The 14,980-nt window shown below is 45.9% G+C and overlaps 1 protein-coding gene across 1 annotated transcript in view; it reads right to left on the minus strand.

Moving 5' to 3' along the window:
• The window catches only part of EEIG2 (EEIG family member 2), a 46,358-nt gene that overhangs the window by 2,458 nt on the left and 28,920 nt on the right, over positions 1 to 14,980 (minus strand). Inside the window, exons 4-10 of the mRNA XM_084757476.1 lie at positions 11,663 to 11,779; positions 7,859 to 7,905; positions 4,650 to 4,753; positions 3,134 to 3,229; positions 2,057 to 2,249; positions 1,825 to 1,952; positions 900 to 969 (exon numbers count right to left, since the gene is read on the minus strand). Of these exons, the coding sequence (XP_084613602.1) occupies positions 900 to 969; positions 1,825 to 1,952; positions 2,057 to 2,249; positions 3,134 to 3,229; positions 4,650 to 4,753; positions 7,859 to 7,905; positions 11,663 to 11,779 (755 nt within the window). The remainder of the gene's footprint in view (positions 1 to 899; positions 970 to 1,824; positions 1,953 to 2,056; positions 2,250 to 3,133; positions 3,230 to 4,649; positions 4,754 to 7,858; positions 7,906 to 11,662; positions 11,780 to 14,980) is intronic.

Consider the following 14,980-nt stretch of genomic DNA (forward strand, 5'->3'; position numbering starts at 1 on the left):
AACTGTCAAATCTGATGAAAGCTATAAGCACAGGGACCCATGACATTCAGTGAAACCCAAACAGAATAAATATAGAGAAACACATCCAGTCACACCATACGACAACTTCTAAGAAACCATCGACAAGGGGGGAAATCTTGCTGGGTGTGGTGGCACTCAGGAGGCAGAGGCAGGTGAGTTTGAGGTCTACAAAAAGAGTTCAAGGCCAGACCTCGCCTCAAAAAAAAATTGTAAAAACATATCTAGATAGAGGCTAGCGAGATGGCTCAGCAGTTAAGAGCCATTGGCGATCTTCCAGGGGGACAGAGTTCAGTTTCCAGCACGTAAATCGGGTGTCTCACAACCGTCTGTAACTCTGCTCCAGGATAACCAACGCTCTGTTCCGGCCTCTGCAGGTGCTCTGCCCCTGCTCCCTTTGCTCTATCTAAAATATTAGGCTAAAATTCTGTTCTAAAAATTCTTTTAACGTTACGATTGTCAAGTGCTCTATTTGTCCAATATATTGTAAAAACATAAATAAAGTAACAAGCTGAGATAAAAATAGGATTCTAAAGACATCCAGGAAAGCAAGCGTATTGCCATAGTAACCGACTCTTCTCATGGAAGTATAAGCATTTGTGTTATTTTATGTCAACATAAGGACAACTGCAACCTTCGTCCTTTACTTCTGATGTTTTGCCCCCTCAGAGCCCAGGCTAGCTTCGGACTTGCTTTGTAGCCAAGGATGACCCTGAACTCCTCAACTTTCTGCTTTCGCTTCCCAAGTGCTTTTGACTTGAAATGGAAGTGAAGGCTTCACTCTTGCTAGGCTGTGGGCCTTCTGACAACAGAGCTATGGTTCCTCTCCTCATGAATTAGGATGTCTGGGTTTCAGCAGAGTGAGCTGGTGGGTGACATACCTATTTGGAAGGTGGTGGCTGCCAAAGGTTGTACTTCCCCCAGGCCCCACGAATAACCTCAGACCTTCCTCTGTAAGACATAATTAAAATGCTTGGTAAGTGCACAGCTATCAGATTACTCTCAAGTAAAATGCATATCGTAGTAATCAACATTTTATAAGTATCAAAGTGTATCAAAGTTTTATATGAGCTCTAGAGACAACTGGAAAAGCCAGCCTCACAGTTCTTTCTCACCAACCTCCCTAAAGCTCTTTTTCTCTTAACAGCGATGGCAGCTCTTTCTACACATTTTCATGAGGCGTAATTATCCCTATTTCCAGCCAGTTACCCAACAAAACGGTCCGCTGTGAGGTGGTCTCTCTTCTCACTAGCATGAGTAATTAATTGTACCTTTCAAGTCGGTGGCAGATAAATTGTCAGTTTCTGTGGGAAACGCTGGGATAAATTGCAGGGTTCTATTTACACTGTTTTCAAGACCACCACCCCGGGGCCTCCAGAGTGGGCCAGGGGCCTGGCGCTCATGAACTGTATAGGCACGAAAGCTTTCTTTAAGATGGATCTCGGCTTCACCCAACCTACACCACTTCTAGGGATCGAACCCAGGGCCTCCCTCATACGTTCCAGGAATTTGCTGTCCTACTGAGCTATAATAACCTCCTTAGCTGATGCCTTCACTAAAGCTTGTTCTTTTATTTTATTTTTTTAAAAATATATTTTATTAATTTATTCATATTATATCTAAATTGTTATCCCATCCCTCGTTCTTTATCCAGCATCAACAGACCTTGTCAGAGACAAGCTACAAAGCTATCTTTGCTTTTGTGGGCCTGGGATCGGCTTTATGTAGTCACAGCCGTAGCCCGATCAAGCGGGTCCGGCAGCTGTGGAGCCCTGCGCTGGACCCGAGCGTTCTCCGCATGCGCACCTTCTGCACTGGAATCCAGGCTGAAGTCCTGACTCTGCAGGATTGTCTCCACGATGTCGTCAGCATCCACCCTGGTGTCGTCAACTCGCTTCAGCTGGGACTCAACAGAATCCTGCTTCACCGGGCATCTTGGAAGAGAACCACAGTTGTTTCCTTCCTTTTGTATTGATTATTTGGTGAAAATAAAGACTTTTTTTTTTTTAAGGGTAAAAGCCATCAGGTGGGAGGGTACCTGGTGAGCTTCTCCGAAGCTGCTTCCTCTTCTTTATCGGCGGTGTCTGGATTTGGTTCAGCTGTGATTTGCTCAGTTTCGTCACATGGCTCCAGAATGCTTTCAATTCCTGTTGAAGTACTTCCCACTGAGGTGTTTCTTCTGTGGCAGAACTCAGAGAAACTGGATGACCGGGAATGACATGTGCTGTATCCTGCCAGAAGAAAAATCATTTGGATATGCTACCAATGTCAGACACGCTACAGTCTAACGTTTTCTTCCCGTGTGTGTGTGTGTGTGTGTGTGTGTGTGTGCGCGCGCGCGTTCATGCACATGTGTGAATGTGTGTATGGAGGCAGTGGTTGAACTAGTATTCTACTCGGCCACTGGCCGCCTTATTTTTTGAGACAGGATCCCGTACTGAGCCTAAAACTTGATGATTTGATTATAATAGTCCCTAAAATTCCTCAGTCTCTGTCTTCCCAGTGCTTAGATTATAGGCATGAACTGTCAAGTCTGACTTTTATGTGAGTGCTGGTGGCTGAACTCAGGTTTTTATGCTTGCATGACAAGCACTTTATAGAGTCACCTACCAGCTCTAAGAAGTAATTTCTTTATCCCACAAAAATAAACTTTCTGCAGTGGTAGTTTCAAGTTTATTATTGAATTTCAGTCTGTCTGGGATTAAAGGCTTGTGCCACCAGGCCTGGTGAATTTTGTTTTGTCTGGAGACAGGTACTTGCTATGCAGCAAGCAGTGGCTGGCCTTGAACTTGCCATCCTTCTGTCTCAGCCTTCCCATTGCTAGGATAACAGGTGTATGTTACCACAGCTGGCTTCAAGCCTCTTTAGAACAGTGGTTCTCAACCTTTCTAATGCTTCGACCCTTTGATACAGTTCCTCAGGTTGTGGTGAGCCCTCCCCCACAACCACAAAATTATTTTATTGTTACTTTATAATTTTGCTACTGTTATGGGTCATAATGTAAATGTCTGATATGCAGGATATCTGATAATGTGACTCCCCAAGGGGTTGTGACCACCAGCTGAGAACTACCGCTTTAGAGCAATAAGGAGTTGACTCCCTTGTGGGCTTCTACCTGATACTTTGGACTGCTGGCTGGCATGGCTTGACGTCCTAGAATGTCCCCAGGCTCCAAGTTCATCAGGAACAGAGGCGCTCTTTGCTGAAAGATCTGCAGTAAGTCACACAACTTGATGTTACTATTCCTACCAAGTCAACGTCCTATTTGTATTTTACCTGTACGTTTTATAACTTCGCAAGCTCATAATCAAGGAAAATAAATTATAAAGTGATAGAGTCCTTCAAATTGGTACAATCAAACAGACAGCACTGCAAGAAACTAAAGAGGGCTTAAATCTCTTAGTCCATTGGAAAGTTAGGGAACTTCCATGTCTACTAGCAGGGTGTCTTAAAACCACTAGTTTTTTTTTTTTATGCTCAACATTTCTCTAATAAGTCAATCTTTTTCTTACAAATTCTTATCTGTCTGTCTGTCTGTCCGTCCATCCATCCATCTAGACTGGTTCTCACATAACCTCAGCTATCCTTGGACTCACTAAATAGCCCAGGCTGGTCTTCAACTCCTGTTCCTCTTGATGTCTTGCGTGCTGGGATTACAGGTGCGCACCATGCCCTGGCCCTGTAGTGTGTTTGTTTTGTTTTGTTTTTTTAGGTGGTATGGAGGAGATCCTATTCCTTCAGAATTCATCTCAGTAGTGAATAAAATATACTTTATTGCATAATGTCAGCCTTCCTAGTGCTAGGTTACACATGGGACAATGCTGTAACTTCTGTCAACACAGCATAGGGTGCAGGACCCAGGATGAAAAATTCTTTAAAAAATGAATACAAGACTAGAGATGATACAGCTGGTGTTTAAAGCACCAGCTGCTCTTACAGAGAACTCGGGTTCAGTTCCCAGCACCCACATGGCAGCTCAAAACCACCTGCAACTCCAGTTCCAGGAGATCCAACACCTCTTCCGGCCTATACAGTCACTGCATACATATGGTGCACAGACATACATACACACAATACCCTAACGAGAACACAAATAAAATAAAAGAAACCTATAACAGAACATAGTTTGGAAGCAACTGTTAAAACAAAACAGTCCCCAAACTGTTTGTAGTAGCTCCCCGATCATGTGCACAGTTCTGTGGCACCAGCTATTCCTCCACAGAAGACAGAACTGTGATTGTTCAGCACTAGTGTCAAACACTCAGAAACCAGAACTGTTGCTAACTTAGGCAGCTGAGTGAGAAGGTACTGCAGCAGCAGGTTCTATACGCGAGACTGTGCACAGCTGGGCCAACAAATGCTGCCAAACAGGCAGGCTGCTGGTCCTCTGCAAAGGAGGGAAAAGCTACCCTAAGCGTGAGCAGAACCATTCCCCGAGCTGAGGGCCCGGGCTGAATAAAGAAGAAGAGGAACCAGCCAAACACCAGCTCTTATCTCGCTGTTTCCTGATCGTGGGTGCGATGTGACTAGCTCCCTCCCATCCTGCTGGGGGCTATGGGACGTCAGAAGACAGACAAGGGTGGAAAGATAATAGTTTATTATTTATATACCAGGAAGGTGCAGACCCATACCTGCTATTCCAAGATGCACTTTGAGGGTCTCGCCGCCTTTTCTGTCCTCTTCCAGAGACTCGGATTCCCCAGCGATTGGGATTGACGTGGACGTGGAAGGCGGCCTGTGAAGAGATAATTCTAAGCATCAGGCCTTGAGTCATGTGTGATGAGCCTGAAGGTCTGAACCACTGTTAGAGGCTGTGTGCTCAGCACCTGCCGTAGTCAGCTCTTTATGAGCACTATCCTTTTGAGGGTGGAACTGAACCATTAAATAATCCGTAAGTATCCTTTAAAACCTTAAAACCTGAATAATGAAGGCGTGAAAGATTTTTATATCAAGACTTTATTTTTATTTATGTGCCTGTGCATAGGCACACACGTGTGCCGGTATCCACAGAGACCCAGAGTTACAGATGGTTGTGAGCCACCTGGCATGGGGGCTGGGAACTGAGCTATGGTCCTCTGCAAAGGGCAGCAGGTGCTCTTAACAGCTGACCTGTGGAGAAAGGTTTTTATTGGACAAGATACTGTGACCAGAAAGAGTGCTGTCTCGCGGAGTTCTGAAGAGAGTGCACAGTGTGCTGTCACAGTCCTGTAACCTCAGGAAGTCAAGGCAGGAGGAGCAGAAGTTCAAGACTGTCCTTAGGCATGAGCAAGGTAGATATCAACTTGGGCTATGTGAGCTGCTGCCTTAAAGCCAGAGCTAATCCTTCACTAGTGCCTTCGCATCAAAGCTCAAGCTCCTAGGATGACACCCAAGGCTTTTCATAAACCTCTTCAATTACCAATAACTGTATTTTAATTTTTGTTGTAATATTTTTGGGCTATAGTTTTAAAAAAAATAAATATTTATTATTTATACAGTATTCTGCCTGCATGCATGTGTGCCTGCATACCAGAAGAGGGCACCAGATCTCATTATAGATATTTATGAGCCACCATGTGGTTGCTGGGAATTGAACTCAGGACCTTTGGAAGAATAGCCTGGTCTCTTAACCTCTGAGCCATCTCTCCAGCCCCCATGGGCTATAGTTTTGGAGACACAACCTTTCTCTGTGGCTTGGTAACCTGCCTGCAGCTCAGACTAGTCTTGAACTTATGAAAATCCTCCTGCCTCAGGTTTCTCAGTGCTAGAATTATATATAGGCTTATATCAGAAGGCACAGGTGGGTTATATGTTTAAATGACATAAACAACTTGGTTAAAAAAATAACTCCATTGAAAGCTGGATGAAGTGGCACACGCCTGTAATCCCAGCACTCAAGGAGGCAGAGGCAGGTGGATCTTTGTGAGTTCGAGGCCAGTTTCGTCTACAAAGTGAGTCCAGGACAGCCAGGGCTACACAGAGAAACCCTGTCTCGAAAAACCAAACCCAAACCCAAATCCAACGAACCAATCAACCAATCAACCAACCAACCAACCAACCAACCACAACAAAACCCAAACTCCACAGAATATTCACAGGAAAAATAAATAAAAGGTTCACGCAGAGAATGGCTCAGTTTTATCACTTCTTTTGCTCAAAAATGTTTTATACTCTTTGTCAGGATCCCTTGATAGGGCATCGCTGAAGTTTAAAGAAATGGGAATTATCTTAATTTGATAGTAATAATGCTCAGGGTCTGTGGAAAATGATATCATTATCTCCTGGCTGCTCCACAAATACCCCGTGCGCGGCCACCACCACGCCCTGTGCGTGTTCCTGGCATGCCTTTCCTCCCCTCCTGCTATGTGCCCTCTGGTACTGATGTACCATCCATACATTCATATTCATCATTATCACTTAGCCTAGGGCCACCCTTTCAGCGAGGGCTTCCTGGCTTTCCAGGAGCAGTGGTGTTTAGAGGCCCTCTGCTCTCTGCCCCAGTCACGCCGGTGTGCCATGTGTACATCCCCCAGGAGTCCAGCGGAGCAGGGCATCCCATCTCTCCAGTGGTTATTTACCTTTGGGTCCACACAGACACACTTGGTCAGGACAATTGCTCAGTCTTAGCTTCCTTCCTCGTTTTGTAAGAAGAGAATTTGGATCACACTGGAATTTTTTTTTTTTTTTAACAAATTCTTCTTTTCAGATGTGGGTCTCCTTGTGTCTTACACCTGAACTCTGAATTGTTTCTCTTGTGGCTTCTCAGGAGAGAAAACATTAACTAATGAAGTGGTTACATAATCTGCCTCTTCCGTCTTCTTCTTTTTTTTTTTCCCCACCGCAGACTGTCTCTTTGCTACCTTGCATTGCAAATAAGATCATTTACTTTTCATTTGAAACCTCTGCAGCTTTCCACCTTAATCAGAAGGTGAGTGGAGCCGTTTTCAAGGCCCACAAGATGACCATCTGCCCTCATCTCCTGTGACCAAGCTCCTTAGTCCCTCTGCTCTTGGTAATGCTGGTCTCCAGGCAGTTACTTGAGGATGCTGGGAACGTGGCTCCTTAAGGCTTTTGTCTGTATTGCCTCTACCTTGAATACTCTTTCCTCAACTATCTGTGTGGCTCGCCTCCCACCTCCTTCAAGTCTCTACTCAAATGTCATCTTAACCAGGGAGGCCTTCCCTGATCCTCCATCTAAAACAGCGCCAGCTCTTTGAGGCATCACCGTGCTCCCCGGTTACTCCTTCACAAACATCTGTTCCAGGCTCTGTTTCTCGGCTTATCGCTACTTGGCTGTTTCTCTCTTAGAGTGTAAGTTCTAAGGTGGTAGAACGCGGTCTCTTTTGCTCACTGCTGTGTCTGAGGTTAGACTGCAGTCCCACACATTGGAAGGCACCTACTGGGTATCTGTTGAGAAAGTGAGTATGAAAATCGAAAGCAGGGGTGGGAGAGATGGCTCAGTGGTTAAGAGCCCTGACTGCTCTTCCGGAGATCTTGAGTTCAATTCCCAGCAACTACATGGTGACTCACAACCATCTGTAATGTGATCTGGTGCCCTCTTTTGGCCTGCAGGTGTACATGCAGGCACAACACTGTATACATAATAATAAACAGACCTTAAAAAAAAAAGAAAATAGAAAGCAAAATTAAACCTTCAGTTTGTCCATTTCACCTTAAACCCGAAAACCCAACGATGGCCAAAGACCTGTAACTTGTCTCATTTTGAGAGCGGTGAGATTAGTTGTTACTAGGAAGCAGTCACTCCTACAAAGTTCAAGTCAGTCTCCCATGAAAGGAACTATTTGCCTACAAAGCTGCTTCCATTTGTATTAAACAATTCACTTACTGGTTATCAACTTACGTTTTAAAACATGGGTCACCAGACATCAGCTGCATACTAATCAAAACCTAAACAAAAGAGCATCAAACAACACGATTATAAAAGATTTCACGAGAAGCCAGCCTTTATTAATCTGTGTTTCCTCCACACCTCCCAGTCTAATATTTTCTATTTAGAAAACATTATGTGAAATAAATGTTTAATGAGTAAAATTCAATTACTGCTTTATGTAGACATGGATTTAAAAAAATTAGCTTTACCCAGCACTTGGGGAGGCAGGGGCAGGCAGAGCTCTTTAAGTTCGAGGCCAACCTGGTCTATAGAGCAAATCCAGAACAGCCAAGGCTACACAGAGAAACCCTGTTTCAAACAAAACCAAAACCAAAAACAAAGGAACAAAATTGTCTTTAATGTCCAAAACCTTGTGATTATAAAGATTCTATTGGAAAAGAATAAAATGCATGTCCCCAGCAAGAATCCTTCCTTAGCACGCACTGTGTCTGGATTGTCTTGTGTTTGCCCCTGATTCCTGTGGGATGTAAGCATTTGATAAGCAGGTCCTCCAGCTCCCAGGCTGAGGCCTCACGGGATACCTGTGGAGGGTCTATGGGGCAGAGAGCTTCTTCCCTCTGTGCCAGCTTTTGGACCGAGACCAAAGCCTCGCTGTTTCCTTCTGAGATGCCGATATTCACTGGTTGCTGATTAACCTTTAAGACTCAACCACAGGACAATCTCACTTATTCTGAGCCTGTCCGGCCTCGAACTCAGTACGTATCAGATGGTGGCCTCAAACTTAGCCTTTTCCTCCTTCCTGATGCAGTGATCCCAGGCACGTGCCACCACACCCGGTTTATATGGTCTGTGGATCGGACCCAGGCTTTGTGTATGCCAGGCAGGAAATCTACCAACCAGGCAATATTCCTAGCCCCAAATTCACATAATAAGAATAGTAATAATGATGACATTCACAATGGTAATGACTTGAGAATTTATTTTTGTTTGTTTTGGCTCTTTGGGAGAGCCTCAGTAGTCTAGGCTACCCTGGAACTTGCTAGATAGCCAAGGATAACTTGCATTTGTGATCCTCCTGCCTCAGCGTCCTGGGTGCCGAGATTACACATGTGCACCTTCACATCTGGCTTGATTTGGGAGCTTACGTTCCAGATATAAACTATGTGTTCTATACACATCTTCTCATTTCATCTCCAACACGCCCATGAGAGAGAAGCAGTCTCGTTTTGAGACCATAGAGAATAAGGGATATTTTCTGACTCACAGGGCAGAACCCAGGACTATATGTATTGAGGCCATAGTCCTTTTTTTTTTTTTAAAGATGTATTTATTAATTATTTATATAGTGTTCTGCTTGCTTTCATGCCTGCAGGCCAGAAGAGGGCACCAGATCTCATTATAGATGGCTGTAAGCCACCATGTGGTTGATGGGAATTGAATTTAGGACCTTTGGAAGAAAAGCCAGTGGTCTTCACTTCTGAGCCTCCTCTCTAGTTCGAGGTCATAGTCTTTTTTTGGGGGGGAGGGTTTGGTTTATTGAGACAGGGTTTTTCTGTGCAGCCCTGGCTGTCCTAGACTTGCTTTGTAGACCAGGCTGGCCTTGAACTCACAGTGATCTGCCTGCCTCTGCCTCCTGAGTGCTGGGATTACAGGTGTGGGCCACTAGGCCCAGCTAGAGGTCATAGTCTTAACGACAAACAGGACACCTACAAATTACTGCATACTTTCCAACTAATGAGTGGCATGCATTTTCTATAACTTCTCTACCCCAGGGCCTCCACTGCTGTCTCTCTCTTATTTTATTTCTTCCTTAAGTCTCACACCTATCCTGCTGTGCTGGGTTTCTTATTGCCTCTTCTTCCATACACTCTTTCAATCTGGTTTCCAACTCTATAGGATAGCACTTGTGACTATCTGAGCGTCTTGGGATAGAGGGAATTGTGCAGTGAGGCAGGACAGAGAAGTGGGTAAGAGGTAAGAGATAAAAGATAAGAGGCTGGGTTTCACTCTTAAGATATGGATTCACACAACTGTGTCTTTGTATGCTGACAAGGATGCTTCATTAATGGGAGAGATGACTAGGAGAGCAGATAGATGACCCAAGGGGGAAAACCCTCCATTATGCCCGTGTGCCTTCTAGAGCCCAAGAGCAAGGGCTGACTTCTAATAGGAAGAGGGTCTCATCATCCATTGTACCCACAGGCAAGATAGCAGTCGTGCACTGTAACAAGCTTGGAGAGGCAAGCAGAAGTGTAAGCTCTAGGCTGGGCTGATGAGATTTATTTTTAATGAATTCTCCCTTTTCAATAAAGGAGAAGCTTAGCGGAGGTAACAGCATGGGAGCCGGGCGTGGTGACGCACGCCTTTAATTCCAGTGCTTGGGAGGCAGAGGCAGGCGGATTGCTGTGAGTTCGAGGCCTGCCCGGTCTACAAAGGAAGTCCAGGACAGCCAAGGCTACACAGAGAAATCCTGTCTTGAAAAACAAAACAAAACAAAAAAGAAAAGAAAAAGCGGGGTGGGGGTGGGGGGAGGAAGGCAGGAAGGAGAATATCTAAATTGGGATGGGAGGCAGGGTATGGGTACCAGCTGGAGGTGAGCCCGAGTTCTTTAGTGCCCAATCATCTCTGCGTCCTCTGGTGATGTTCAGTAGCCGGACACACAGTCTGGGAGGACACACAGTCAAACCAAGCAGGGCTGGAGATATTCAGGGACAGTACTGGGCAAAGGAACCTCGAGTGTTAATTTAGGTCCGGCCATTGTGGACAGTGCCGTCTGAGCTAGAGAACGGGGAAGTGGAAGCAAGTGAGGCCTGGTGGACCATGAGAAAGGGGCAGCGTTGAAGACAGCTGCATGAGGAGCCCAAGAGGGCTGGGAACAAGGGAGATGGTGGAAGGAGTGGGGGGGGGGGACACTACCTAAAATTAGGCAGCAATTTCAGTGTGTGTGTGTGTGTGGATGACTTGATCGTTACAGCACTTGTCACAAAGAAGTCACCCCACTCCCCGAAAGCAGTGCTATTCAGAGATGAGTTATATGCTTCGTAATGTAAGGAACATGTGAGGAGGCTGAATTTTAGTACCGTGCTTGGGGCCATTCAGAATGAACAGCACAGTTGGTGGCTTTTGAGAATGGGGTTAGAGGGCGTGACCATGTGAGAAGGCCACCAGACAGCAGATACGCATGCTGGTCTCAGCCCTGTCACTCACGACATCTCTTACAGAAGGCACCTAACCTTCTCCATTATGAAAATCTATTTCTGTAGCCTGGCCAATCCCGTGGGGGTGAATGCGGGTGTCCTGAGATATTTTCAGAGGAATAGAACAACAGAAGCTCATTAATGCAATTCTCTTTTCAACTTCCTCTTTTCCCACTTTGGTTTTTCCAGGCAAGGTCTCATGTATCTAAGGCTGGCCTTGAACCCCTGAAATTCCCTGCCTCCACCTCCCAAATGCTGAACTCAGCTCGGCATGGTTGTGTAGCAAGTGCTCTTTACCGCTGAGCTATCTTTCTAGTCCAGATAGCTATACATATTTCAAGCCATGTATCTGATCACTGTGCTCTTTTCCCTAGCAAGCTCTTGGGCTGCAGTGGTGGTGTATTTGTCACAGTACCGGTGAGAATCCCACTGAACCATGAAGATGATCATTACTTTTCGCTGCTTCTGTGGTGTGAAGGGTCCTTCCCTAGTGGCATGAAGGCTTATGACCTCAGTACGGATTCCCACTGTATCCATGACAACAGATACCCGAGCTTAGTGAGAGGCAGGAAACCCCCCTTTATTGGTACACAAATCTCGAAGAGCGCTTGCTTACTTTGAGGATGGAATTGTCTTGTCTTGTATTTTTGGTGTCATAGCCTTCCAGTAAACAGCGACGGGTGGTATTTCCTGACCCAGCAAACTCTGCCAGGTTTAGATCTGCAAAGCCCAGCTATGAAAAGAAAGAGAGCCATATTAATAGACTACCTAGTAGGCTCTATCGCATCGCCTCAAAATAGACCTTCAACCCACGAGTTTTCTCAAGCCTTTCGGTTCTTGCCGTTGTACCACCACTACCTGCTTTATCATTTGCTTCCCACGGGCCCTTAATGCATCGCTTTTTAATAAAGACCTACATCGTATTCTACTCACCTTTTCTCATGGATTCGATGTGCTGTGCTAAGTACATTTCTGTAAACACTGAAATGAACACATGGCTGGATAGTACAACCAAGGCGTATCAAACAAGCAGCGTTACTCACAGTGACACCTCCACTCACCTCACACTGAGGGGGATAACAAGCGGTTGCGTTCACGTGATGCTCTGTCCAGCCTGTTCTGGATCCTACTCTATGCTGCGCTAACCAGAGGGGAGGGGGTGGGGCTGATTGCAGGTTAAGTCCTTACTCTCCGCACACTCAGAGGGAAGCTCTTCGCTTCTTTAGCAGGGGCACCTTTTCCTCTCTCATCTTCCCCTTCTGCCTGGCCAACTATCCTTGAGCTGGGACTCTTAGGGAATTTTTCTTTCCCGTGCTCACAGCTCTAGCCCACGTCTACACTCTCTGCTGCTACCCAGAAGTTCAGTTTTAACTTGTTCCTCTTCCACGTTACTACCCAGAAAGCTCGGGTATTACCAACGCTGTTCTAGCCTTTCTTCTGATGTTGCTTACCCCAGATTCACTGTTCAAGGGTACCCCTTACATCACTGTTAAGTATATACATTTTGGGGGGCTTTTTTGTTTCTTTTGTTGTTGTTGTTGTTGTTGTTGTTGTTTGAGACAGGGTTTCTCTGTGTAACCTTGGCTTTCCTGGGCTCAATTTGTAGACCAGGCTGGCCTCGAACTCACAGAGGTCTGCCTGCCTCTGCCTCTCCAAGTGCTGGGATTACAGGTGTGCACCTCTGCCACACATGGCCAGTGCATACAATGAACAAAAACTGGATTAAGGGTACCTCTACAAACATGTAGTAAACTGTATTACATGTTTCAAACAATGCTGAGGTTGTTTGCTTCAATGTTTTTTTTGGTGTGTGTGTGTGTGCGCAGGTGTGCGTGTGTATAACGTATGTGTATGTACGTGTGTATGTAGGCGTGCACATCCAACAGTGAATGTGCAGGGGGCAGAGGGCAATCTCTTCTTCCACCACGTTTGAGGCGGGGTCTCCTTGCTGCCCCTGCCAGGCTAGCTAGCCTACAAGGATTCTCCTGTCTCCTCTTCTCGTCTCTGCAGCACAGGCGTGTGCAACTGTGCCAGGCTTTACACGGGCTCTGAGGATCTAAACTCGGCTTCTTACACCTGTGTGGCAGGACCTCTCCCAGGAGCCATCTCACCAGGCCCACATGCAACACGATGGTGCTCACTGCACAGTGGAGCATTAGCCCAGGACTTTTTAACTGGTATGAGAAGAGAAACAGATAAGAGCCCAGAGAACTGTGCAAGCCCCCAATGCAGCAACTCAGGCACACTTCAAGACACAGGCAACAGCTGCTTAATTTTCACACGGTCAGTCTGGTCTCACTGCCTTTTAGTGGAGCAACAATGGAGAAAAGGCCAGGATAGGTCCATGCAAAGCATCTGGAGACGCATGTGGCTTCTTTGACCATCTATTATCAATATGTACTGTTCCATACTCATCTCTCCCCATTAAAGCTCCAGGGCCTCCTTCCTGCTCTCTCTCCCGCTGATGGCCTTGCTGTCTATTTCACTCAGAAAATAAGGGCGGTCGAGAGCACTTAACTTCCACAAGCTCGTACAGAAGCCGCAGCCACTCGCCCGCCTGCACCTGCGCCGCTGCTGCCTTCCCGCTCAGATACTGTGGATGATAAGCCTGTGTTCTGGAGGCCTCCTGCCTGCCATGTTTATTCTGTAGTTTCCCCTGCTCCTTGGCACTCTAACTTACCCCCTTGTCTGCTAGAGCATCGCTACCGACACACAAACATGCTGGGGTTTCTCCTATCACCAGGGACAAACCAAACCTTGTCCCACATCTCTCCAGACTATTGCATCAGTTTTCATTCCTCCTCCACCAAAACAAAAGCAATGAAAAAAATCACAAGAACAACCCTTCTTGAAAGAGTTCTCTATGCTGTCTCTGACCATCTGGCCATATTAACTCCCCTCCCCCACCCCTTCCCTCCCCATCCCTTAGCTCTGCTAGTCATAATGTACCAAGGCCAACTCAAGGCCATTAATGCTCTCAAACCGACTTGTCTTAGATAATCTAGTACTTTTCAGTTCTATTCACATCAAGGTTCAAATGCCAATAAATGAGTCTTAAATAAAGACGAGCTGCCCATTAACTCCCCACCTACTGTTGCGATACTGGTTTCATACTGGCACTAAGGATCTCTGTTATGGGTTGCAGGCTTCTGCTTCTCCAGACTCTGTATGTTGAAAGTCTAACTTCCGACAGAATGGTATGGAGTGGTGGGCTTTGGGAGGTAATCGGGCCATGAGACAGAAGCCCTGGTGGAGGGATTAATGCATCCCTCTGCTTAGGGTGTTGGGGATTAAACCCAGGACCTAGCACCTCTGCCAATGTGTCCTACCACGGAGTATACTAAGGCTTGGGTGAATGTCCTTTAAGCTGAGGAGAGAACACATGCCCTTTCTCTGTAATCTGCCGCATAGTGACACATCAAGAAGCCGATCATCTGCAAAGCAGGAAGTTAGGCTCTCCACAGTCACGGGATCTGCTGGTATTTTGACCTGAGGTTTTTCAGCATCTACGATGGTGAGAACTCAATGTATTTCTGTTTGAGTCATCCAGTCTGTTGTGCTTTGGTATAAGAGCAGAAATAAGAGAGTCTCTGTGAGGGAAGCGACACATGCTAATGTTCCTTTTATGTGCCAGACTCTTACATAGACCCAGGCGATCAGAGAGGAGCAGGAAACGTATTCTGTCTTCAAAGAACTCACACCACACACACGACAGCATGGTGCCGAGTCCATACTTCCTTATGACTTTCTTTGGCTCCATCAAGACAACTGTCACGTGAATATCTATCTATATATGTGTGTGTGCTTCATATATGTGTCTCATAAACATGTTGTACATATATACCACTTGTGATAGACATTATTCAGAAAAGAACTGTTAGCATTTGTGTTCCAGATCACATTAGGCGTTACCCAGGAATACAGATTGTTTTCC

The sequence above is a fragment of the Acomys minous genome (genome assembly GCF_964271855.1).
Source record: "Acomys minous genome assembly, chromosome: 14".
In the NCBI taxonomy this organism is placed as follows: Eukaryota; Metazoa; Chordata; class Mammalia; order Rodentia; family Muridae; genus Acomys; species Acomys minous.